The following is a 26,940-nucleotide window of genomic DNA, read 5'->3' on the forward strand; positions in this document are numbered from 1 at the left end:
AGCCTGAAGGTACCACGTTCATCTGTACAAACAATAGCACACAAGTATAAACACCATGGGACCATGCAGCTGTCATACTGCTCAGGAAGGAGACGCGTTCTGTCTCCTAGAGATGAACGTACTTTGTTGCGAAAAGTGCAAATCAATCCCAGAACAACAGCAAAGGACCTTGTGAAGATGCTGAAGCAAACAGGTACAAAAGTATCTATATCCACAGTGAAACGAGTCCTATTTCAACATAACCTGAAAGGCCGCTCAGCAAGGAAGAAGCCACTGCTCTAAAACAGACATAAAAAAAGCCACACTACAGTTTGCAACTTCACATGCGGACAAAGATCGTACTTTTTGGAGAAATGTCTTCTGGTCTGATGAAACAAAAATAGAACAGTTTGGCCACAATGACCATCATTATGTTTGGAGGAAAAAGGGGGAAGCTTGCAAGCCGAAGAATACCATCCCAACTGTGAAGCACAGGGGTGGCAGCATCATGTTGTGGTGGCTGCTTTGCAGCAGGAGGGACTGGTGCACTTCACAAAATAGATGGCATCATGAGGACGGAAAATTATGTGGATATATTGAAGCAAGATGTCAAGACATCAGTCAGGAAGTTAAAGCTTGGTTGTAAATGGGTCTTCCAAATGGACAGTGACCTCAAGCATACTTCCAAAGTTGTGGCAAAATGGCTTAAGGACAAGAAAGACAAGGTATCGGATTGGCCATCACAAAGCCCTGACCTCAAACCTACAGAACATTTGTGGGCAGAACTGAAAAAGCGTGTGCGAGCAAGGAGGCCTACAGTCCTGACTCAGTTACACCAGCTCTGTCAGGAGGAATGGGCCACAATTCACCAAACTTATTGTGGAAGCTTGTGGAAGGCTACCCGGAACGTTTTACTGAAATTAAACAATTTAAAGGCAAAGCTACCAAACTTCTGACCCACTGGGAATGTGATAAAGGAAAGAAAACTGAAATAAATCGTTCTCTCTACTATTATTCTGACTTTTCACATTCTTAAAATTAAGTGGTGATTTTTTACTAGGGAATTTTTTACTAGGGAATTTTTTACTAGGATTAATAGTCAGGAATTGTGAAAAACTGAGTTTAAATGTCTTTGGCTAAGGTGTTTGTAAACTTCCGACTTCAACTGTATATACACATACTAATCAGGGGGAATGGGAACCAGGTGTGCGTAATGAGACAAGACTTCCTGACTTTTTTGACTCCCCTGGTCTTGTTACTTTAGACAGAAAACGAAAGTAGCGAGGTTTCTCAGGTGGATCAGAGGGTGTAATCCACAACCGTCTATCAAACCAAAGGTTGCGTGTTCGAGTCGCGTCGGGGACTACATTTTCATTAACCCTTCCCCTAATCTTTATTCTAAACTTAACCCAATTCACCTAACCTGCTACGTAAATTCACCTAACCTTTGTTATTTTAGTTCCATGACCTTTCACGTAAATGATCCTAACCTTTGTCGGTAGTTCACCTAATCACCAACGTAAATTCCCCTTTGTTGTTACTATGGAACAAGCAACCTGGTCTCAGAGAAAGACGTATAAATTAATACGTCTTCCAAGAAGTTAAGTTACATCATCAAATTCATATGCTATTGTACGACTGTATAAGACGTATGATAGTATATGTCTTCTAACAGTATGACATTTTACGACCGCAATTCCATTCATAATCTTACATAACCTAACGTATCATACGAAATGGGGTGTCACAGATTTACGTGCAGAATAATATGAAATGCCCTGAGGCCACATTGTATAGCCATATTACTCTAGTCTTGCCATAATCAAGCTTACGGCTGGGATCATCTCCTCTTTGTCACGCAGAGGGTTAAAATGTGAAGGTCATGTTTAGAATGTCTGTAGACAAAGGTGTGTCAAAAAAATGTAATCTAACCTCTTTTTATCTTTGTCTCTTTTTTGCAGTCATGGCGACGATATGATTGTAACACCATTTGCACAGGTGAGCAATGGCACGATTGCTAAGCAAGATTTATTGTGTTGTTGCCTAATTCCTTCAGGAAACCACGGTAGTGTATGCTATGCTGAAATTGTGCAAAAGACCCAGGCCCACTGACCAGTTTAGATTGGGTGGGGCAATCACTGTTCAAGAGATTAATGTGAGGTTTTAATGTCAATCTGTCCTTATCTCCTCCAGGTTCTAGCCAGTCTAAGAACTGTACGGAATAATTTTGCCGCATTAACCAATTGTACACAAGACAGAGTGTCCAACAAGTAAGTCTTCGGACACATACACTGCATGTACCTTATACACAATGAATCTGTAATTACTGCTGTGTAGTAGTCTAGAGCAAGGCACACAGCTACCCTAATTATAGCTAAATATTAGTGTTGTTTGGGGATTTTGAGGCCATATATTGGATATATATATGTATTTATATGATATCTCCAACTGAAGTCACTCTTTATGATGTTATGTTACAAACTGCTTCAGTATTCCCCATGTCATCTCTCTTTGACTGTGTTTACACAGGCAGGCCAATTCTGATCTTTTTGCCACTAATTGGTATTTTGACCAATCAGATCAGATATTTTGCCCTGGCCTGCATGCTATACCACCAGACACATGCTGCTGCATTTGACACATTGCGTTGGAGAAGATGTGAATCCTTTGCTGTAGTTCTCCCCCTGCTGGTCTTCACTGGGACTACAACAACAGCAGTCCTACTCAGTAAAGGGGCCCTCTCCGCCATAGAGCTCCTGTTCAACGCGAGATCTGTGATGAATGGGGACTGATTCAGCTGGAAGGGTGCAGCAGATTTACCTCTGTTAGTGAGATAGAGTGGGGAGAAAGAGAAGGGGGGAAAGACAGGAGGAGTTAGATAGGAGAGAGATAGAATGAGGTAGAACAGTGGTAGTGTTTTGGGAGGAGATCAATGTGTATTTTGTTTCTCCCCACACCAGGAGATCACCCATGTGTAATCCACCTCCCATCACCAAGACCTCATTCACAGGTACGCTGATAGTCTTTATCTGTGTGGTCTTTGTGTTTGTTAGTGTGTGTGTCAGTGGAGGCTGCTGAGGGGAGGACGGCTCATAATAATGTCTGGAACGGAGCAGATGGAATGGCATCAAACCATGTGTTTTATGTATAATATACCGTTCCACCGATTCCGCTCCAGCCATTACCACGAGCCCATCCTCCCAAATTAAGGTGCCACCAACCTCCTGTGGTATGTATGTGTGCGTGTGTGTGTGTGTGTACTGTATGAATATGTTGATAGTGAAAGTAGGGAGAGTGAATACTCAGCAATATCATCCATTCTATCCGTTTGGTAAAATGCAGCATCCCTTTATGATGGTGTCATGGCATTGTGATATGACAGACATTGGGATGGGAGCTGTCCGACGAGAGATAGAGGATGAGGACATAGCGATCCTTTAGGGGGAGCCAAACAACAGGACACTGTATCAAAGCGATCCAGAGTGTGTAGTAAATACAACATGTCTGACATGTTTGGAAGAGATACGCCTGTAGCTACAGTACAGCACAATGGGAACCAAACAGCATGAAGGCTGCAGGACAGTGGTTAGCAACCCTGGTACAGTAGCATCAGCAGGACTGTTTGACTTGCGGTTCACCTGTTTGTTTGTCTGTCACTCAGCCTTGATTGGAAAGGCTTCTGTACCAAAGTGCTGTCAGGCCCCATGCTCCATCCCCTGACTGACAGCTCACAGCCAGACCCTACATTCCACACAGCACTATGGGATCCTGCTAGAATCAGGTCACTACATCTGAGGCTGGGCTTAGCAGGCTGGTGTGACCCCTTACCTTTCGCCCCCCACTGTAGCAGTGACCCGGTATACAGTGATGGGAATGACATCTAAATCAGTGTCTAACTAACACCATGAAACGAATTGGCCATTCACTAGCAATGTACTTAACAAGCCAGAGCCAACCAACAGAACAACGAAATGAACAATATCAAGTTTGCTTTCATTTTTGTTTTGTAATCATCTGTAAGCAATCTGAAAGACACAGATTGTTGGTAGCCTTTGTCGAAGAGGAGAGGAGAGTGGCCCCCTACTACTTCAGAATAGGGCTTCTCTCTCAGGTGTTTTATTCAGGAGATGACACAGGGACCAGAATAGACCTGTTCTTGAAGGGCACTTCTCATTGCCCTCTAGCACTGTGTAGGGCTGGCAGTGTGTGTGACAGGGTGAGCAGCCAACCATGTTAGTAGGTCCTGCTAGTAGGTCCAATACTAAGTCAGTAGGTCCCATACTATGTCAGTAGGTCCAATACTATGTCAGTAGGTCTCATACTATGTCAGTAGGTCCAATACAATGTCAGTAGGTCTCATACTATGCCAATAGGTCCCATACTATGTCAGTAGGTCCCATACTATATCAGTAGGTCCCATACTATGTCAGAAGGTCCAATACTATGTCAGTAGGTCTCATACTATGTCAGTAGGTCCAATACTATGTCAGTAGGTTCCATACTATATCAGTAGGTCCCATAAAATGTCAGTAGGTCTCATACTGTGCCAGTAGGTCCCATACTATGTCAGTAGGTCCCATAATGTGTCAGTGGATCCCATACTGTGTCAGTGGGTCCAATACTATGTCAGTAGGTCCAATACTATGCCAGTAGGTGCCATACTATGTCAGTAGGTCCCATACTGTGTCAGTAGGTCCCATACTATGTCAGTAGGTCCAATACTATGCCAGTAGGTCCCATACTATGTCAAAAGGTCCTATACTATGTCAGTACGTCCCATACTATGTCAGTAGGTCCCATACTATGTCAAAAGGTCCTATACTATGTCAGAAGGTCTCATACTGTGTCAATACGTCCCATACTATGCCAGTAGGTCCCATACTATGTCAAAAGGTCCTATACTATGTCAGTAGGTCCCATACTGTGTCAGTAGGTCCCATACTGTGTCAGTAGGTCCAATACTATGTCAGTAGGTCCAATACTATGCCAGTAGGTCCCATACTATGTCAAAAGGTCCTATACTATGTCAGTACGTCCCATACTGTGTCAGTAGGTCCCATACTATGTCAGTACGTCCCATACTGTGTCAGTAGGTCCCATACTATGTCAGTAGGTCCCATACTGTGTCAGTAGGTCCCATACTGTGTCAGTAGGTCCCATACTGTGTCAGTAGGTCCCATACTGTGTCAGTAGGTCCCATACTGTGTCAGTAGGACCCATACTATGTCAGTAGGTCCAATACTATGCCAGTAGGTCCCATACTATGTCAAAAGGTCCTATACTATGTCAGTAGGTCCCATACTGTGTCAGTAGGTTCCATACTGTGTCAGTACGTCCCATACTGTGTCAGTAGGTCCCATACTGTGTCAGTAGGTCCCATACTATGTCAGTACGTCCCATACTGTGTCAGTAGGTCCCATACTGTGTCAGTAGGTCCCATACTATGTCAGTAGGTCCCATACTATGTCAGTAGTTTCCGTACTATGTCAGTAGGTCCCATACTGTGTCAGTAGGTCCCATACTATATCAGTAGGTCCCATACTATGTCAGCAGGTCTCATACTATATCAGTAGGTCCCACACTATGTCAGTAGGTCCCATACTATGTCAGTAGGTCCCATACTGTGTCAGTAGGTCCCATACCATGTTGGTAGGTCCAATACTATGTCAGTAGGTCCCATACTATATCAGTAGGTCCCATACTGTGTCAGTAGGTCCCATACCATGTCGGTAGGTCCCATACTGTGATAACAGGTCCCATACTCTGTCCCATATCCTGCTCCTTTCATTATCAGAGTGCTGTAGATCTTATATTTGGGCCATGCAAATCCAAGCTAGAATCCACAGGCTCTTATTGCCCTGTTAAAGCAAAACACGTGTGACAAGCCAAACCCATGTACAGTATTCACTAGTGTAAGGTGCCATGACATTCAAAACCTCCTTTTCTCACAAAACATTCCACTATCTACCCGGGAACATGTGTAGCACACAGTGTGTGAATAATTGATGAAATTGCACTATATTTAGAAATTATTAGAGTGCCACCATTATGGCCCTGGCCATAAAAGATAGTGTGAGTCATGGGACTGATTGTTTGAGAGAATTGACTACTTGTAATTCATGTGGAGGCCTGTGCTGGCAGTGTCATCCGAGCCTGGGTCCCAGTATCTTTAGCTAATCCACTCTCTGTGCTTGCTCCATGTCATGTGCCAGAGACTGGCCTTTCTTGCATCTTCAAATATGAACATTGTATCGAAGCTGGAGGAGAACAGAGGATTTGATCCGGATTCATCACCCTCACAGCTATTCTCCAATCATAACGATTATACAAATACTGAAACTCTGTCTTTTCTCCACAGAACACGTTGGTATCTGGTTTCTAAGCAACCATATTTTGTTTGTCCAGATGAAGCCAGCCTGTCAAAAGTTGCTTGCTCAGTCTAAATTCTCAAACTGAATGCATACTGCAAATCCAACCACAAAACATCTTAGTTTTGATTTTAAGCCTCAAAATACAACATGTTTTTTTAGCTAACAGCTAAAACAGCCATTTTTTGAGGCTCCACATGTTATATTTGTTATTTCCAACAACCAACCGAGCAATTCTCTCGTAAATCCAGCGCCGAAAGGCCAGCCTCTTTAGGAATGACAAGAATTGTCAAGGAGTGAAATTTGATCTAGAGATTCTGGTGCTATCCTGCTGAGAAGGACAATAAAGGAGGTGATGTAGAACCGTCCAAATGGGACATGGAGAGGCCAATGGGGCATGAGACGAGCCCTGCCATGATTCGCACATGACATTTAGGCTGCTCTCTTTCAGCTCCGTCCCCCTCCCTCCCCTATTTATTAGACATCTGTCCATCAATGTATCGATTGGTTGGTTTTTGAAGACGGCTATTTTTAGTGTGGGATAAGAATAGACTGGATGAGGAGAATAGACCAATGAAGAGTGCTGTAGCTGTGTGAACTTTGACCTGAGGAGAAAAGATAACGCTCGTCTTGTGATCCAGACCAGGTCGTGAGGGAATGGGAACAGCTGTCCGTTTATTAATGGTTAATTGCATTCTTGTTACCATTGCATTCTTGTTACCATTGCATTCTTGTTACCCCTGCACACATCTATTGCTATGGGCACAAGCATTGTTCATGACACAAACTGTTCACACCCCTCTTGTTGGCCCCTCTTGTTGGCGCATTTATTGCAATGCTATACATTTTGGGATGGAGACTTTTTGCCATTTTAAAGCTAATTTCCCGCAATTCTATTCATTTTGCATGTCTTATGTGTGTTCATGTCATATTTGAGAGACTCAAACATTAAAACAAAATCAATGGGCTAAAAAAAACATAGCTAAAAAATGTCAGCTGACTAATTGATTTGGACATTTCTGACCAGTTATAAATGGCTCTCTACGGTCTGCAATGACTGACATGACAAGAGGAAAACTGCTGATGAACAAACCAATTTTCGAAATTGCACCTTGTGCATTCTGCTCTTACAACTTCAGAAGCCCCACCGTTTGGGAACCACTGGTATAAGGGACAAAGTATCGCCGTGTTGCTGTAGCTCTCAAATTAGTTTCCTTCTGCTTTAATCTCATGAAGATTGGACATAAAATATAATGGATTTAAACCAATTTGGGTTTTGGTTTCATTGTGGCGAAGTTGGTAGAGCAGGGCGCTTGTAACACCAGGATTGTGGGTGTGATTCCCACAAGGGACCAGTACAAACAAGTATGAAATTGTATGAACTCACTACTCTGGATAAGAGCATCTGTAAAATGACTCAAATCTAAATGATAATGATGATTTCCAAAGCAATGGCAACATATATTAAAACAACTACATGTCCTTGCTGGCGGTAGGTACAGGATTACACCTCTCCCACTTCCAGTCCAGCTCCAGTGTTCCTAGCGGCTCCGGTCCAGTGTTTGGCAGCAGCCTGCCGTCTGTGCAGCAGAGTGGTCTCTCTGTGCGCTGGTGTCTGATGTCGCACTAAGCATGAGAAGAATGTCATTGACGTCAGTGCAGTTTCTGTCAGAGAGAGTGGCACCCCAGCCACAGAGAGAGAGAGAGAGAGAGAGAGAGAGAGAGAGAGAGAGAGAGAGAGAGAGAGAGAGAGAGAGAGAGAGAGAGAGAGACCCCTGCCATTGAGAGAGAAAGAGAGTGATGCAGAGAGGGAGAGATACAGAGAGGGAAATGTAAAAGAGTTGAGCTTGAAAGACAAAGGGGAATGACAGAGAGATTTAGGGCCAGTTACAGTGATGCAATGCTGATGTTTGAGGCATGCTGGGAAAATTACTGTACATGTTGCACACACATAGCCTATACTGTACTCATGTAGGGAACTTCCATACTTTGAACCGTATTACTGTACATTTGGCACATAGTACATATGCAGACACCAGTGGCAGTCGGTGCCATTTAAGATTAGGGAGGACAACACATTTTTTTTTATGAGCATGGTCTTATTTTTATAACACCATATTGGATGACTGTTATTCATATTCCATTCACCCAGCTCAATGTAACACCAATATATTTACGCTACTACATGATACTTGAATTTTCACTATACCCTATACCCATCATGAGGTTGCTGCAACCGAGCCTGCAAATGAAAGTTTACAATGTAGGTGCGCACAGGTCGAGAGGAAAATGTGAGTAATGAAGGTGACAGACAGTGACTGGTTCATACCGCCTTGCACACTCTTGACTGCATCTAGCTGATCTAGGGTGTAATCATTAGTCCAAACAGTTGCAAATTGGAGTTTCTATTGGATAAATACAGGTAGGTCTATCCCCGTTTCATTCCGTTTGCTTCAGTTCAAGAAACTTTTTCAACAGAATCGGTGGAATGAATACACCCATGATCACCCACACACACAGTTCAACTTTCATAGCAGACACATACACACAAGCTTATTAACTAAAATGGATAAATTGAAAGTGTGGGTTCACAGCTCCAATCCAGATGTGTTGGTCATTACTAAGACATGGTTAAGCAAGAGTGTTTTGAATACGGATGTTAACCTTTTTCGGCAAGACAGATCTTCCAAAGGTGGGGGAGTGGCAGTCCTTACAAACGATCACCTTCAGTCCTCGGTTGTCTCCACCTAGTCAGTCCCCAAACAATTGGACTTGCTGGTTTTAAGCATTACACTTTCAAATAGCTCTTTGTTGGCTTTTGCTGAGTGTTATCATCCTCCATCAGCACCGGCCTGTACCCTACCTTCCCTAAGCTCTCTCCTGGCCCCTTACACTAAGTCTGAATTTGTCCTGTTAGGTGACCTAAACTGGACATGCTTAAACCAACTGACCAAGTCCTAAAGCAATGGAACTCCCTAAATCTTTCTCAGATTATTACCAATCCCACAAGGTATGACCGCCTGTCACGCCCTGGTCGTAGTATTTTGTGTTTTCTTTCTTTATTTGGTCAGGCCAGGGTGTGACATGGGTTTTTGTATGTGGTGTGTTTTGTCTTGGGGTTTTTCGTAGGTATTGGGATTGTGGCTTAGTGGGGTTTTCTAGCATAGTCTATGGCTGTCTGAAGTGGTTCTCAATCAGAGGCAGGTGTTTATTGTTGTCTCTGATTGGGAACCATATTTAGGCAGCCATATTCTTTGAGTGTTTCGTGGGTGATTGTTCCTGTTCCTGTTCCTGTTTTGCACCAGTTTAGGCTGTTTCGGTTTTCATGTCACGTTTGTTGTTTTTGTATTGATTCGTGTTCCTTGTTTCATTAAAACATGAATCTAAATAGCCACGCTGCATTTTGGTCCGACTCTCCTTCACATGAAGAAAACCGTTACACCGCCCCATTATAACTGATTATAAATCCATAATAATACATATATTATCACCTAATGTTGTGTTAGATCTTTTTATCAACTTTTGAAAAAAAGTTTTGAACTTCTATTTGCTATTTATGGTCTGTAGGCCTCATTGACCTGAGCACATACAACTGTTTTTTGAGTTAAAAAAAAGTAGACACAGACTACTTTGTGTCAAAGTTTAACAAGGACTCTCTAATCCTCACCAGTGTCATGATCAAAGATATGAGCCTCACATACAGTATATTGTTTGGGCAATGTGCTGCCACTGAATGAATTGTGAGAAGGGCCTCAAAAAAGCTTTATATACCAGCTGCAAGAAAAGTTATATACACTATTGAAACAATGTTGCGATTGTTTGTGAGAATTCCAACAGGTGTGGTTCCCATGGGGGAAAGATTCTATTTGGGGAAAGGTTCCTGTGGGGGTTGCCATGGAAGCCAAGAAGGGGAGTGAGGGGTGTGTGTGTGTGTGTGTGTGTGTGTGTGTGTGTGTGTGTGTGTGTGTGTGTGTGTGTGTGTGTGTGTGTGTGTGTGTGTGTGTGTGTGTGTGTGTGTGTGTGTGTGTGTGTGCGTGCGTGCGTGCGTGCGTGCGTGCGTGCGTGCGTGCGTGCGTGCGTGCGTGTGTGTGTGTGTGCTCAAACACACATGTACAGTGGGGCAAAAAAAAGTATTTAGTCAGCCACCAATTATTCAAGTTCTCCCACTTAAAGAGATGAGAGAGGCCTGTAATTTTCATCATAGGTACATTTCAATTATGACAGACAAAATGAGAACAAAAATCCAGGAAATCACATTGTAGGATTTTTAATGGATTTATTTGCAAATTAAAGGTGGAAAATAAGTATTTGGTCACCTACAAACAAGCAAGATTTCTGGCTCTCACAGACCTGTAACTTCTTCGTTAAGAGGCTCCTCTGTCCTCCACTCGTTACCTGTATTAATGGCACCTGTTTGAACTTGTTATCAGTATAAAAGACACCTGTCCACAACCTCAAACAGTCACACTCCAAACTCCACTATGGCCAAGACCAAAGAGCTGTCAAAGGACACTAGAAACAAAATTGTAGACCTGCACCAGGCTGGGAAGACTGAATCTGCAATAGGTAAGCAACTTGGTTTGAAGAAATCAACTGTGGGAGCAATTATTAGGAAATGGAAGACATACAAAACCACTGATCTGGGGCTCCACGCAAGATCTCACCCCGTGGGGACAAAATGATCACAAGAACGGTGAGCAAAAATCCCAGAACCACAAGGGGGGACCTAGTGAATGACCTGCAGAGAGCTGGGACCAAAGTAACAAAGCCTACCCTCAGTAACACACTACACCACCAGGGACTCAAATCCTGCAGTGCCAGACATGTCCCCCTGCTTAAGCCAGTACATGTCCAGGCCCGTCTGACATTTGCTAGAGAGCATTTGGATGATCCAGAAGAAGATTGGGAGAATGTCATATGGCCAGATGAAACCAAAATATAACTTTGTGGTAAAAACTCAACTCGTCGTGTTTGGAGGACAAAGAATGCAAAGAACACCATACCTACTGTGAAGCATGGGGGAGGAAACATCATGCTTTGGGGCTGTTTTTCTGCGAAGGAACCAGGACGACTGATCCGTGTAAAGGAAAGAATGAATGGGGCCATGTATCGTGGGGCCATTCCATCAGCAAGGGCATTGAAGATGAAACGTGGCTGGATCTTTCAGTATGACAATGATCCCAAACACACCGCCCAGGCAACGAAGGAGTGGCTTCGTAAGAAGCATTTCAAGGTCCTGGAGTGGCCTAGCCAGTCTCCAGATCTCAACCCCATAGAAAATCTTTGGAGGGAGTTGAAAGTCCATGTTGCCCAGCAACAGCCCCAAAACACCACTGCTCTAGAGGAGATCTGCTTAGAGGAATGGGCCAAAATACCAGCAACAGTGTGTGAAAACCTTGTGAAGACTTACAGAAAACGTTTGACCTCTGTCATTGACAACAAAGGGTATTTAAGTATTGAGATCAAATTTTGTTGTTGACCAAATACTTATTTTCCACCATAATTTGCAAATAAATTCATTAAAAATCCTACAATGTGATTTTCTGGATTTTTTTCCCTCATTTTGTCTGTCATAGTTGAAGTGTACCTATGATGAAAATTACAGGCCTCTCTCATCTTTTTAAGTGGGAGAACTTGCACAATTGGTGGCTGACTAAATACTTTTTTGCCCCACTGTATGTGGGGGTCTGGGAGAGGAAGTGAGGAACTTAATTTTATACACTAATTGTAGTCATTCATTTCTAATGACCAGAGATTTTTGACCGTGAACACCACAGGTGTACAAAAGTTAAATAAAACACCCAAAATGTTTTGAAAATTATCCAAATGTATTTTGTGTGTTCAGATGCCGTGTAGACAAAGTCGTGGAACCTTATGACAATCAGATTAAATGAACTACTTTTCTCAGAGAGAAAACTTGTAAATCGGTTCAATTCGACCGGAACACAGCAAGAGGGTTAATTGGGTTTTGAGAAGGTGACACACTCTACTAATGAATGACTGAGAGAGGCTTCAGTGCATTGCTTACATTTGCAATGGAAATAAGGAATATAGAATATAATAGAAATTACAAATATTTGATACACTGTTATTTGAGGTTTGAAAGGGGTTAGAATAGACTACTGATACCTCACCCTAACATTGTTTGAAATTCTCTGACTTTACATTCGTTATTCAGAAATTATTCCTCTTTAAAAAGCATCACTACCCATAAATCTCTTTCTCAGTCATCTGTCTCAGACACATACTGCATACGATACATCAGAGAAACTGCAGTCGCTTGAAGGGTCTGGGAAAAACCTGGGAAGCTCTGTCTCTTTCTCCTCTCTCTCCCTCTCTTTTTCTTCATCCCTCTTTCTCTTTGTCTCCTCTTATCTGTCCACCTATTTTCCCTCACCCTTCTCTCTTTCTACGTTGAATGGACACGCAAATTGAGCTCCAGCTCCACTGCCTCATACTCCAGGCCAGGCTTTCTGTGGGGTCCTCCCCTATCCACAGTGCAGTCCTCTCAGGCTTTAGGTACAGCTCTGAGGAAGAGCAGCGATCTGCCGTCTGGATACCAGGGATGCTACACACACATCATCTATAGGACGGAGCCCAGACTCAACACACACTCATTGGATTATAGCGTTGGCATGTAGCGTTTCTGCTGCAGGGAGGCTGAGGCAGAGTGATGTGTTACGGTTAGCTCTCCATCTGGTGTGTGTGTGTGATTTGTGTGTGTGTGTGTGCGGTAAGCGCGCACCCCACAGCTAGCCAGTCAGCCAGCCAGCCGGCCAGCCAGCCAGCCAGCCTGCCAGACAGGCAGCCAACCAGCATGCTACAGTGTGCTCCCCTTTGTTCCAGCCTGGTGATGAAACCCTCCTGGTTGTGAGATTCTGGACAGCGTCTGGACCTACTGCCCCTCCTCCACCCCCATCCCTCCCTCTCATCTATCCCTCTGTCTCTCCATCCTTTTCCTGGGCAGACATGGGCCTGCTATCCAGACTGCACTTCATCCTTCCCCTGGGCAGACATGGGCCTGCTATCCCTCTGTCTCTCCATCCTTCCCCTGGGCAGACATGGGCCTGCTATCCCTCTGTCTCTCCATCCTTCCCCTGGGCAGACATGGGCCTGCTATCCAGACTGCACTTCATCCTTCCCCTGGGCAGACATGGGCCTGCTATCCCTCTGTCTCTCCATCCTTCCCCTGGGCAGAAATGGGCCTGCTATCCAGACTGCTCTTCATCCTTCTCCATGACTGGAATTATATCTCTTCTATGGACTGTATACTGAACCTCAGACACACACATCACTGAGAGACTGGGATTCTGTGTGTTGTTGTGCGTATGTGTGTGTCTGTGTGTGTGTTTGTCTTTGTCTCTGTTTTGGTGTATCGTATCCAAACCTAAGGGGCACTCTCCATATTCTCAGTCTCTGCTGTGATTTTAACTGTTGCTGTATTAGGGGTGCTTGGGCTTCAACAGCCTGGTGCAGGGTTTTGGGCTAGGTTTAGGTTTCAGGACTATACGCCCCTGTCATTCCTCCAAAGGTTTGGACAGTAGGACTATTGGACACGGAGGGGGGGGTCTCTGAGATAGGTTTCAGGACTCTAAGCCCCTCTGGTCTCACCCTATCATGGTGTCTGTCTTGGGGTGGAAATCAGACTTGTGACTTGGCCTCTCTCACTCTCCTACTGGCCCCTCTGCACCAGTATGAAGAGTCACCCATGCGTCCACTCGGGGCATCTCAGCATTGCTGTGTGTGGGGAGGCAGACCGCGGGCCAGCAGTCTGCGCTAGCCCCCTGAAGCGCCTCCGTACTGACCCCCTGCCCCCCTGTCTTGCCCCCCCAGAGGAGGCCTATCAGAAACTGGCCACTGAGACGCTGGAGGAGCTAGACTGGTGCCTGGACCAGCTGGAGACCTTGCAGACCAGACACTCAGTCGGCGAGATGGCCTCCAACAAGGTAAGGACAAGAACCTTTTACTTATTATTGTGTGTCATATTTAGTTGCATTTGAGTAAGTCTTTGTTTAAAAAAACATGGAGGTGAGATCTTTCACAATCAAAGATTGTTGGCTTCCTACACTGTTGGGGAACAAACTTTGACCAGTGTCTTGAGGTCAGAACCTCTTTTCCCAGAGAGATCTAGTAAAGTGTGTCATCTATCTATAGAATGATGTGTCCATTTGACCAGGGCGCTCCTGTTGGCTTTGAGTGTCTAGAACTGCATGATCCATGTTGCCAAATACTGGGTTTTTCCTTACTGTACTGTTCTGTGTATCCAGTTATGCTAGAGGAAAGGTCTGTTGAGGTAATGTAAGGATTGACTATCCATCTCTTCACGCATACTTGTGCATAACTGAAGTGTTTTGGAACTACACTACACTACACTTCAATGCATTCGTTCCCTCTCAGCTGGGAACATGACTCTACTGTATGGAGTGACCATTGACAGGTAGCCTAGAGGTTAGAGAGGAGGAGGGCCTGCCAACAGAAAGTTGCCTGAGTTGGGAGCTTGACAGCTTTTCAAATGTGTTCTAGCCAAACTGCCATCTTGAATTCATACTTGGATTGATTGTGAGGAAGGATACAAGGAGAGGGAAGTGACTTTAGACTATTGATATGCACCCCTAGTACCACCATTCTCTCGCTCGCTCGCCTTTTCTCTCTCTCTCTCTCTCTCTCTCTCTCTCTCTCTCTCTCTCTCTCTCTCTCTCACTCACTCACTCACTCACTCACTCACTCACTCACTCACTCACTCACTCACTCACTCACTCACTCACTCACTCACTCACTCACTCACTCACTCAGACCTATTCCTCCTCCTTCTACAACAGTAGTATCTGTACTAATATGAATAATGATATAATGAAGCATACTGTCTTTCACATGGTATGGGGAGATCCATTGTATCAGTATCTGTTGCTGTTGCTGTATCTAGCATTATCATGCAGGGAAGGGAGATGTGCACGGAGAGTGCTCGGCTCGGCTCTCTCCAGCATGGGCCTGACGCCCTGCATGCTGAGCAGCTCTGGGCTCTGCTGGAGAGGCTGCCTCCCTGGCTGGTGATGTCACACCCCATGATGTCACAATAGGGTAGATGGGCGCAAGATAAAGGAGAGGCAGGTTGGACAGACAAAAGGACACAGTCAGACACCGATCCTGTAGCTGTAACACTTGCAGATGGTAGTACAGCCACAGACAGACAGATATGCATTGACCCTATACAGGGGTGAGAAACACTGGCTATACACAGGCTATATGTCACCCTGTCTTATATGAGCGGCTAGCACACACAGCTATCCCTGGTTTCCATAGCAACACACCTAGTTGGCTTGCCGTCTCACTCCAGTGAACACACACACACGACAGACAGACGGGCTATGTTACTCTCCGAGAACACACCATGTACACAACTGTCACTCCTCCTCGGTTATTATCAACCTCTGACATGGCTATTTTTTGACTAAAACATCAACATGAAGTATTTCATTTTGGTGATACAGAACGGTAGCATTGGGTACCAGTATTATCCACATACCATTGTGTTATTTTGTGCTGTTTGTATTCACTACATGCAATTATAGCAGGTTGTAACATGTGCATTAGCTATACAAGACTTAGGTAAAACACAGAACACAGGCTGGGGAGGGTCAAAAGATGTAGACGGTGGAATAGCATGTATTGTATGTAATGGTGACATCACTGTTATTGTGACGAGTGATCTCATTCGCTGGACCCAGCTGGCCTCGAGCATTATTTTCCCCCCACCTATTTGATGATGTCAGTATCACATGCCATTATTGTCTCGGATCCATCTTGAAGTTGAAGAAAGACATAATGGGTATTGGTGTTTGCAAGGGGCATGTTGTATAAATAAGGGACATGTTGTGTTAATAAGGGGCATGTTGTGTTAATAAGGGGCATGTTGTATTAATAAGGGGCATGTGTGCCATTATATACCATTATGTTGTACATGGTGTAGGTGATGTACATGTTGTTAGCTTTTACATACACACACTCACTTTCTTTTCCTTCACCGAGGAAAGGGAAATCTGCCACCAAAATAAATGTTAGAGATCAAAAAATAGTTCTAGATATGAGATCCATTTTGACTGGGTCTATATTCAGTAGGGAATTGCTGTTTTGTGCCACAATTCCCCAAAACAAATGTTCTACCTAAAGGTGGGTGTTTCAGACTGCCTAGCTAGCCAGCCTGTGTGCGCGTGCTTGCCTGTTTTGTGTGCCTGTGACGGCCTGTTCCTAGTCTCCCGGACACAGGCGGAGGCGCTATATCTCTCTTAATGGGAGACCAGCAGTCTCAGCTGCTCCAGCGCTGCTACCCACATTGCCTTCAGGGACCCAAGGTGGAAGGTCATCTGAGACATGACCTGTTCCGAAAAAGCCAAAGCAATTATAGTGTCTCTGTATGCTATCTACTGAGAGGGTATTTTGATTGGTCCAAGGCTTAACTTAACTTAACTTTTTTAGGTAGGAAACGCATAGTATTGTCGTCTTTTAGTGTATGCCCCACAAATATAGTTTACAATTAATTAAGGTGGCATGTTTTTTTAAGCAGATAAATAGCCTGCTCTCTTTTCCTCTGTTAATGCCTTTCAGTGTGTTCTGACTACCGCACATCCATACTGCATCCGAGCTGCTTCAGAAGCACACATACAGTACAGTGTTCATGTACCCAACCCCAGTTCAGAGAAAACACAGCCAGGTTATTGCTCATCATAAAAGTCAGGACCAAAGACATGTCCCAAAATGGCACTCTATTCCCTATATTCAGATTGTCTATCTTAATTTGATCACTCTGTTGTTGCAGAGAAATTTCCTGCGCTGGTAGCGTATCAACCCCTACAAAAATAGCCATTAATTATAATCCACATAATAATTCACATGTCCTGTTGCTGCTGGACTATTTTCTTAATGCAAGAAACAGCTTTGCAGTGCTAGCTGTGCCACTAGAGATCCTGGTTTGAGTCCAGGCTCCGGGATGTCCTTGTCCCATCGCGCTCCAGTGACGCCTGTGGCGGGCCGAGCGCATGCTGACACGATCGCCAAGTGTATGGTGTTTTCTCCAACACATTGGTGCGGCTGGCTTTCAGGTTAAGCATTGTGTCAAGAAGCAGTGCGACTTGGCTGTGTCGTGTTTCAGGGAACACACAGCTCTTGACCTTCGCCTCTCCCGTGTCCGTACGGGAGTTGCAGCGATGGGACAAGACTGTAACTACCAATTGGATTTCATGAAATTGGGGAGAAAAAGGGAGACAAAAACTAAAGATAGGCCTCATAGTCAAACAAATAGAATACAGCATCATTTATGACCCTGAATGAAGTGCCACACAGTATTCTCTGTGCTTTAAAAACGGTCCCATTCAGACATGTTCCAGACAGCCCAGTGACTGACCCTCGCGCCTTGTGCAAATTGAATGGGATTTATAACTGTATTACACATATTATTTTCTGTGCTCTTCTCTGACTCAACTCCCAGGAAATTAGCCCGAACTATCTCCAGTGTGAATATTGCATGACCAGGATGAGACCATCGCTGCTTCCAGCAACAGTGTCCCACAGATTACCTCAGCTAGATGACACACATCAAGAGTACACTCACACTCACACTCATGACACACAACACGCAGTAGTGCCATCAAACACACACACACACACACACACACACACACACACACACACACACACACACACACACACACACACACACACACACACACACACACACACACACACACACACACACACACACACACACACACACAGACACGCTTGGCTAGGAAACTGATAGTGTAGTAGTCTTTTAGTTTTTACAGAGATCCTGATAGGAGGATTCCGGATTTCCTGCTTATTCCCTCCTCATTCCTGGGATCCTCCAACTGAGATTTTGGGAGAAGCAGGGAATTTATTGAAAGTTCCCGGAATTTTGCAATTCGAGCTGTACCCAACCCCAGTTCAGAGAAAACCCAGCAAGGTTATTGCTGATCATGAAAGTCAGGACCAAAGACATAGGATGTGTCCCAAATGGCACTCTATTTCTTATATACAGATGTTCTGTCTATATTTGATCACCTTGCGCCACAGGAAATTCAAATCTGTAGTGTATTCTACTTTTAAGAAGACTTCTAAAGTTTGTAATTTACACTTTAAATTGTCGGACTTGATTTTCCCTTATGAAAAATGTATCAACCCCTACAAAAATCCCCAGAAATTATTATCCACATAATAATTCACATGTCCTGTAGCTGTAGGAGTTTTTTCCTACTATGAGAAACTGGTCAAATGAAGATATCAGATCTGTAGTGCACTACTGACCAGAGGACAAAGCCATGGCCTCATGGTCAAACAAATAGAATACAGCATCATTTATGACCCTGAATGAAGTGCCACACAGTATTCTCTGTGCTTTAAAAACGGTCCCATTCAGACATGTTCCAGACAGCCCAGTGACTGACCCTCGCTCCTTGTGCAAATTGAATGGGATTTATAACTGTATTACACATATTATTTTCTGTGGTCTTCTCTGACTCAACTCCCAGGAAATTAGCCCGAACTATCTCCAGTGTGAATATTGCATGAGCAGGATGAGACCATCGCTGCTTCCAGCAACAGTGTCCCACAGATTACCTCAGCTAGATGACACACATCAAGAGTACACTCACACTCATGACACACAACACGCAGTAGTGCCATCAAACACATGCACACACACACAGTACACGCATACAGTATGTCCCCATCCCGCTGCACTGCAAAATTAAAATACCTCCAACCTCAACCAATCACACAGAGAGATGAGCTCACTCTGCTCCAGCCCAGCCAATCAGCTCTGGTGATCAAGCACACTGTTTTCTCGATCCTCTCCCTGATAGGCTGGGTGTGTGTGTGGGTGAGGGCAGCGGCCCGTGTGGTTAACATAGGAGTGTGTGTGAGGGGCAGAGGCAGCCTTATTTAGAAGTCGTTGAGAGGAGATCTTCTCTCTCCAGGACCACTGGCAGCATCCAGGCATCCTCCTCTCACGTCATCTATTATTCACACCTCCCAGTAGTGTCTTTAGTGTGTGTGTACGGGTTTTTACTGTGAGTGTGTTTGTCCGTGTGTGCGGGATGATGCTCTCACCAGAACCACGGGCAGCCAAACGCTGTCCCCAGCTTCCCTAGAGCGCAAAGCTACAGTCAAAATCCTGGACTATGGCTTTCCCCATGCAGAGGAACGACGCAGAGGAAGAGGCAGATATGACTGACCCTGTTCAGTGAATGGATCTGCAACACACCTCAAGGCCCCTCTTATTCTGGGACTCTCACTGTATTGAGCTGCTTTTGCTGGAGGTGTTGTTTTTGTTCCTCTCCCTCTTTTTTGGCGGTTCTGTCATTCTGAACTGTAGCTGACTCTAGTCTGCCTGTTCTGTTTATATTTGGACCACATATTGATTTTTTTTTCTCCAAAATGCCTGAGGTCAACTACCTGCACTCTGTGTCCTGGGGATTTCTAAAGGTAAGATGTCAGGTGGATTTTGTTATTCAAAATACCATGAATATGTATTTTTCTGATAAAGCAAGTCGTTATTCCTCCGATGAGGTGAGAATGATGTCCTTGCCAGATGAAGGAAAAGCAAGGCTTGTCCCTGACAAACCTGTGGACTTTGTTTATTTGTGCTGCAAAGAGAGAGACAAACGTGTTGTTGGACGTAGTCCACCTGCTGGTGTTATGAGTTAAATGGTTGTATGGCTGGGTGTGCAGTCTGTGGCTCTGATATAGATGGCCGCCAATTGTTTTGATGCTCTTACTGCTGGCTGCATGTTCACAGGACTTATAGCTTATAGCATACAAGGGCCGGGGGTTTTTTTGTATGAAAATGCAGGGATAGAGATATGCTGTATGTGAAAGGTGATCGAGTGCGTTGGTAAATATTTATAGGGCTGTATCAATGGCAGTCACTTTAACAAAGAGTCTTATGTCAAAGTCCAACTGCACAGTAAGTACTATGGGTTTATAATGGCCTCTGATATTGATCTATATTGACCATTCACATACATTATGCATGCTGGCTCCCTAACTTGGGGCGCCACAATTGCCAGGTTGAGAATGAAATGTAAATGTGTGTGTATTCAGATAGTGTCAGCACCACAGCCTTCAGCCTGGTTTCACAAATCACTGTTGTTTTACGAGTTCTCCTCCACCTTCCTCTTATTGTCCTCCAAATCAAAGACCACATCTACATTTGGGTCTGCCACTCCAATCAGGAGAGAGGGAGCGAGCGACAGAGGGACAGAGGGAGCGAGGGAGAATGATAGTGGTTGACAACGAATTGGGTTACCGATGACATCAGAACTGTGGCTAGTGGGGGGGAGCAGCGAGTATCTCACCTACTCTGTACCGCTTCTAGCCTCTCAACTGTGTGTGTGTGCGTGTGTCATAGCACGCTGTAGTAGTATTGATTAAAGTGTGGAGTCCCATAGTGTCTGCCATTTCCCTTCTAAAATAATTTTCGGCCTTTATAAATGACTTTGGCCCTCAATGGCAGATATGGTCAGAGTGAATGCTCCAATATGTGCTCCAGGATTCCACCATCTTTGTCCCAAGTCATACAAAATCACGAGTGACACATCCAGTGCCGAATATAACTCAATTTTCCCTGTTTTACTACAAACTCTAACCCCTTCTCTCTGCGTTTGTTTGTCTGTGTGTTGTGTTCCAGTTCAAGAGAATGTTGAACAGGGAGCTCAGCCACCTGTCTGAGATGAGCCGCTCTGGGAACCAGGTGTCGGAGTTCATCTCCAGCACCTTCCTGGGTGAGTGACCACAGTGACCGCTGGGCCCCTCCCTGCTCATCCGGGGCCCTGTAGAGGATCTGTGTCCCAAATGGCACCCTATTTCCTATATAACCCAGTACTTTTGACCAGGTCTCATAGGCCGTATTTTGTGTTGTTAATACACACAGTTTGGACATCCCACTCACGGTCTCTTGTTCTATGTTTTTAACACATAGTATCTTCTTTATTGTGTTTGACACAGACAAGCAGCACGAGGTGGAGATGCCAACTCCGCAGACGCAGAAGGAGAAGGAAGACAAGAAGAACAGGCCCATGTGTCAGATCAGTGGGGTGAAGAAACTGCAGCACAGCTCCAGCCTCACCAACTCAAACATACCCCGCTTCGGAGTCAAGACAGAGACAGAAGACGAACTGGCTAAGGTGGGCAGCAGTTGGAGAAAGGGGGAGGAGAGGGATTGGGAGGAGACATGAAGAGAGAGGGTAAAGGGCAGAAAATTGAGAGACAGAAAGATATTGATGGGAGAGGTAGAGAAAGAGGGGAAGATAGACAGAGCGATGCTCTTAAACAGATGTTTACTACTGTATATTGGTGTGTGAAGGGTTGGTTTCCCTTTGCAGGAGCTGGAGGATGTAAATAAATGGGGCCTTAATGTTTTCAAAGTCACTGAGTTCTCTGGGAACAGGCCCCTGACCGTCATGATGCACACTATATTCCAGGTAATCATCACATTTGATCTGCTCTATTTTTGTTGATTGTACTTACATGACTACTAGAATACACAATAATGTTTTGCTTTTTCTTATAGGAGAGAGACTTGTTAAAAACATTCAAAATTCCACTTGACACCTTTATAACATACCTGATGACCTTAGAAGACCATTACCATGGCGACGTGGCCTACCACAACAACATCCATGCTGCTGATGTCACCCAGTCCACTCACGTGCTGCTATCCACCCCCGCTCTAGAGGTTGGACCCCTCAATCAATCAGTCAATCAATTCATCAGTTACATACTTCAGTTTTTATTTGTCAGATTGTAACTGACAGATTTCGGATTTCTGTTATTTGGTGTGTTACTCACCATCGTATCATGTTTGTACTGTCCTCTCTGCTGTTCCCAGGCTGTGTTCACCGACCTGGAGATCCTAGCTGCCATATTCGCCAGTGCTATTCATGACGTTGACCACCCTGGAGTCTCCAACCAGTTCCTCATCAACACTAGTGAGTCTGAGTACAGGCCTGACTTAATAGCTACGCCAATGGCTGGCTGGTGCACACACACACACATACACATAAAAGCCACTCATCAGAGCATGCACGAAAACGTAGACACACACACACGTGCCCACCCCTACACACATGCACACACACTCGAATGAACTGTAGAGATCAATGATGGATGCCCTCTGTCTCTCCTGCGCATCTGGGATTAACATCCCCCTCCCAGCTCTGGGACAAATGCTTGTTCTTAGAAGCTCTAAGTACAACAGGAATTGCATCACATACTGTAGAATGCAGTACCAAATAGTATAGTGTAAACACTAGCTTCATTACAAGTGGAAATAGTGTCCTTATTCTAAAAATGATCGACCTCTGCAGATGTGTTAAAGAGATTCTCCGGCACTTTTGTATGCTTTTCAGCTGGTAGTTCTGAAACCAATTGTGTACTACATCACATATGTGCACCGCATCATTGCTCTCTCTCTCTCTCGCTCTGCTGTGTGTGCATCTTGCTAGCTGTCACTCAGATGGCGAGGGGCTGAAGCTCATTGGCTAGAACTCGAATTACAAGGAGGCTAGCCCACATGGAGGAAATGTAGGGAAAATGGCCCAGCACAGCTTCCAGATAAACAGTCACTTTCAAACTAGGGATTTCATGGCTAATTGATGTAAGCCTGTAATTGTGCTCATAGATTAAGCACGTTTATAAATTGGGTCATTCTGAATGCTCGTTGGCTGAAAGATGTGGTATATGAGTCAATATACCACGGGTATGACGCAAAACTACTTGTTTACTGCTCTAATTACGTTGGTAATCTGTTTATAACCGCAATAAGGCACCTCAGGGGTTTGTGGTATATGGCCAATATATCACAGCTAACGGCCGTGATATATTGTCGTACATAAGAACAGCCCTTAGCCATGGTAGAGCCATGGCCTTTTTGCCTAAATTAATTACACATTCACACATCAAGCCCAAAGCGGTAGGTTTAAAAAACACTTAGTAGTCTCCAAAGTTCATGAGCATGTGTTTTAAAGTATATATTTCTGTTTTATATATTGACTGGTAAGGCAAAGGACCTCAACAACGCCTCTCCACCAAACCCTGTTTTGTGGATATAATATCACGTTATTTATGTCAAGCATCTGAGTCAGTGTATGTGTGTTTGTCCCCCAGACTCAGAGCTGGCGCTCATGTACAATGACTCGTCAGTCCTGGAGAACCACCACCTGGCTGTGGGCTTCAAGCTGCTTCAGGAAGAGAACTGTGACATCTTCCAGAACCTGACCAAAAAACAACGACAATCACTGCGCAAGATGGTCATCGACATTGTGAGTGGCTGGATAATCATCAGTAACCAATATGAACGTCTGTGAAATAGTCTCCACATCAGCTTAGAAAATGTCCATGGTTATACTTGATTACTTCTGTTAACTTCATATGAAAGTTCTGTTCTATTGCTTTGTCCCTGCCAGTATTGTGACAGCCTGTGTTGCATCTCTGGTGGTCCCCAGGTCCTAGCGACTGACATGTCCAAACACATGAACTTGCTGGCTGACCTAAAGACCATGGTGGAGACCAAGAAGGTGACCAGCTCTGGAGTTCTACTCCTGGACAACTACTCTGACAGGATACAGGTACTGCAGAACATGGTGCACTGTGCGGACCTGAGTAACCCCACTAAGCCCTTGCAGCTGTACCGCCAGTGGACCGATCGCATCATGGAAGAGTTCTTCACCCAGGGAGACAGAGAGAGGGAGAGAGGCATGGAGATCAGCCCTATGTGTGACAAACACAATGCCTCGGTTGAGAAAAGCCAGGTACCCAAACACACCAGACACATTCACAAACACCCAACACACACTCGCACATATCCTTACTGTTGTTTTTAACTAAACCTAAGCCTCCCTCTCCTCTCCCCAGGTAGGCTTCATAGACTACATTGTCCACCCTCTATGGGAGACGTGGGCGGACCTGGTGCACCCTGACGCCCAGGACATCCTGGACACTCTGGAGGACAACAGGGAGTGGTACCAGAGCACCATACCCCAGAGCCCCTCACCTACCCTGGACGAACCTGAGGATATCAGCCGCCCCCTTGGAGGGGACAAGTTCCAGTTTGAACTCACCCTGGAGGAGGACGGGGAGTCGGACACGGAGAAGGACAGTGGCAGCCAACCCGAGGAGGAAGATGAAGAAGAGGAGAATAGTTGTAGTGACTCGAAAACACTCTGTACGCAGGACTCTGAGTCGACAGAGATACCACTGGACGAACAGGTGGGGGAGGATGAGGAGGTGGAAGTGGAAGTGGAAGGAGAATCCTCTTCATCGCAACCATCTGTAGTCGAAGAGGAAGAGGAGGGGGAGGATGATGAGAAGAAGGGAGAGGAGAAAGCAGCCGATACATAGCAGTGTATGGACGGCAACTAAACTGTTCTTCTTAGTAACCAGAGATTATTATTTATAGAGTATTTTGGGGTTTTGTGGAGTGTCTGTCTGTTTTTTTTTATATATATATATATATATATATATGTTTATGGTTCCAAAGCGCACGCTGCTCTTCACCCCTTGGTCCCTCCTCTCTCCTCATCCCATTGGTCAGCTTCTTGCTCACTGGTACTTCTACAAGTATTTTGCACTCAGGAAAACCCTTTTCCATTCACATTTGTACTGGAGTTGTCTGTGTGTTATTTAACTTTAAACCCTGTCCTACTGTGTTGAAGTTACATGAAGGATTTTGATTGGCCGTTTAGAGTGTGTTTAATGCTGTTTATATACAGTATATCTCCTCCTTTCAGCCTGACTGATGGCAGTGTGTCTGTGTGTTATTAAGTGCCGTTCTGCAGAAGTTGCTATAGTGTATTTTTTTCTTAGTTCTTTGTACTCCTCAGCAAAGCCAGTGAAGCAATGTGCTAAGTTGCTGTGTGGTCTGGATGAATGAAAGCCCAACAGGACATGTCACCATGCAGAGAGGAGCTGCAGCACATGGAGAGAAATGCATTGTGGGAATTTATCAAGACACTTTTCTGAAGTTGAAGTCTTCCTTGAAAACCTGACTGAAAAAAAGGCTAAGATCTTACTAATGCTAGGTTTGACCTCTAGAGTTTTTGTATCATAATGTACGTATCTTTTTTAGGTTTTACTTTTGCTATTCTAGGCTTTACTTTTGTTAACAAAAAGAAAAAGAGAAGTGACTTGAAAGTCAAGTGAAATCTGTTGATGAGAATACCTCGTCTGCCACTGCTTTTCTGTGTGTAAAAGGGTCATTTTCTAGTTATTGTATTTGGGTTAGTATTGGGGAATATTTGCACTCCTTTAAATATATCCAACCTGGCCTCAGGGCAATACGTAGCATCTGGGACAGACATTTGCCCCTTCCATATAGTATCATATGTTACATTACAAATGGAATAGTGATTGTACAATATTATACAAATTGGAGGATGTGTAGTATCATAAGTCTTACCTGGTCGAACAATATCATACAAATTGTATTAAGTAAGTTATCGTATGTCTTGGAGGATGTATATGTCTTTGTCTGAGACCAGGCTGCTTGTTGCGTTGCAGGATAATTTACTTTGCTGGTTAGGAGAATTGACAACAAAGCAGTGGTTAACTTGAGCAGGAGCTCACCAGAGCAGAGTACCGGTACACAAAAAGCTTCTACTGCTTGAGCTTCTGTTCATTTTATAGAATATTAGCTCAAAAGTATTGTGGAGCTCCTGCGCTGAAATATAAACCATACCGGCACCCAAAATGAGTACCAGAAACTATTTCAGTCTAAGTCAAGCACTGCGACAAGAATGTATGTAAAACGTTAGAAGGTCCAGGCTGTATCACATCTGGTCGTAATTGGAAGTCCCATAGGGAGGCGCACACTTGGCCCAGCGTCGTCTGGGTTTTCCCGGAGTAGGCCTTCATTGTAAATATGAATTTGTTCTTAATTAACTGACTTGCCTCATTAAGTAAAGGTAAAACATAAATGACAATACAAGGTAAGAATTAGGTAAAGGGTTGGGGAAGTGTTAGCTAAAATGCTACACATTACTAGATGGTTGCGGTTTACGCCCACCTATCCTTCCCGAGCAACCACATTTCGTTTCTGTCTTAAGTAACCAGACCATTATTCCATTTGTAGCATAACTGAACTTATCATTTTATGTCAAATAGCAAACATCTAAATTATGAGTCCAGTCTAATATATCGCCCAATTCCAAATCAACCCCCAGCTCCTACCCTCTGTCCACGCACTTGATCTGAGAGGATTGGATATATATTAAGAGTTTCAAAATCCTCTCATATCTTTCAGGAGTGCCTAGGGGGCATGTGTTCGGGCTGGATTTTGTCGATTGCATGTTTATCAAAAGTAATTTACACTATTACTCCCATACCACTGTCCCCATGTTTGGTTGTAATAACCATGTAACAATTATTTCCAAGAATGTTTTCGCTGAAAAAAAATGACACATGTTGACATATAGGCCCTACTTTACTTTACGTTCAATGACATAATTTTGTCTGACTGACCAGAAGGACGCCTTTAAGTTCTACTTGTTGTTGCCTGCAGTAAATGTGAGCAAATGTCATCCGA

General features: G+C 44.3%; 1 protein-coding gene across 2 annotated transcripts in view; it reads left to right on the top strand.

Annotated features, from left to right (window-relative positions):
* Positions 1–25,158, top strand: part of LOC135514298 (3',5'-cyclic-AMP phosphodiesterase 4D-like) — a 267,081-nt gene extending 241,923 nt beyond the window's left edge. For both annotated transcript variants that reach the window (XM_064937680.1, XM_064937681.1), the window contains exons 3-14: positions 1,941–1,977; positions 2,173–2,249; positions 2,940–2,989; positions 14,181–14,293; positions 21,049–21,142; positions 21,366–21,544; positions 21,743–21,841; positions 21,931–22,095; positions 22,249–22,348; positions 23,526–23,680; positions 23,864–24,169; positions 24,273–25,158. In XM_064937680.1, the coding sequence (XP_064793752.1) occupies positions 1,941–1,977; positions 2,173–2,249; positions 2,940–2,989; positions 14,181–14,293; positions 21,049–21,142; positions 21,366–21,544; positions 21,743–21,841; positions 21,931–22,095; positions 22,249–22,348; positions 23,526–23,680; positions 23,864–24,169; positions 24,273–24,758 (1,861 nt within the window). In that variant the 3' untranslated portion in view covers positions 24,759–25,158. The remainder of the gene's footprint in view (positions 1–1,940; positions 1,978–2,172; positions 2,250–2,939; positions 2,990–14,180; positions 14,294–21,048; positions 21,143–21,365; positions 21,545–21,742; positions 21,842–21,930; positions 22,096–22,248; positions 22,349–23,525; positions 23,681–23,863; positions 24,170–24,272) is intronic.
* Positions 25,159–26,940: the final 1,782 nt, after the last annotated feature.

This window comes from Oncorhynchus masou, chromosome 25 (genome assembly GCF_036934945.1).
Source record: "Oncorhynchus masou masou isolate Uvic2021 chromosome 25, UVic_Omas_1.1, whole genome shotgun sequence".
Lineage (NCBI taxonomy): Eukaryota > Metazoa > Chordata > Actinopteri > Salmoniformes > Salmonidae > Oncorhynchus > Oncorhynchus masou.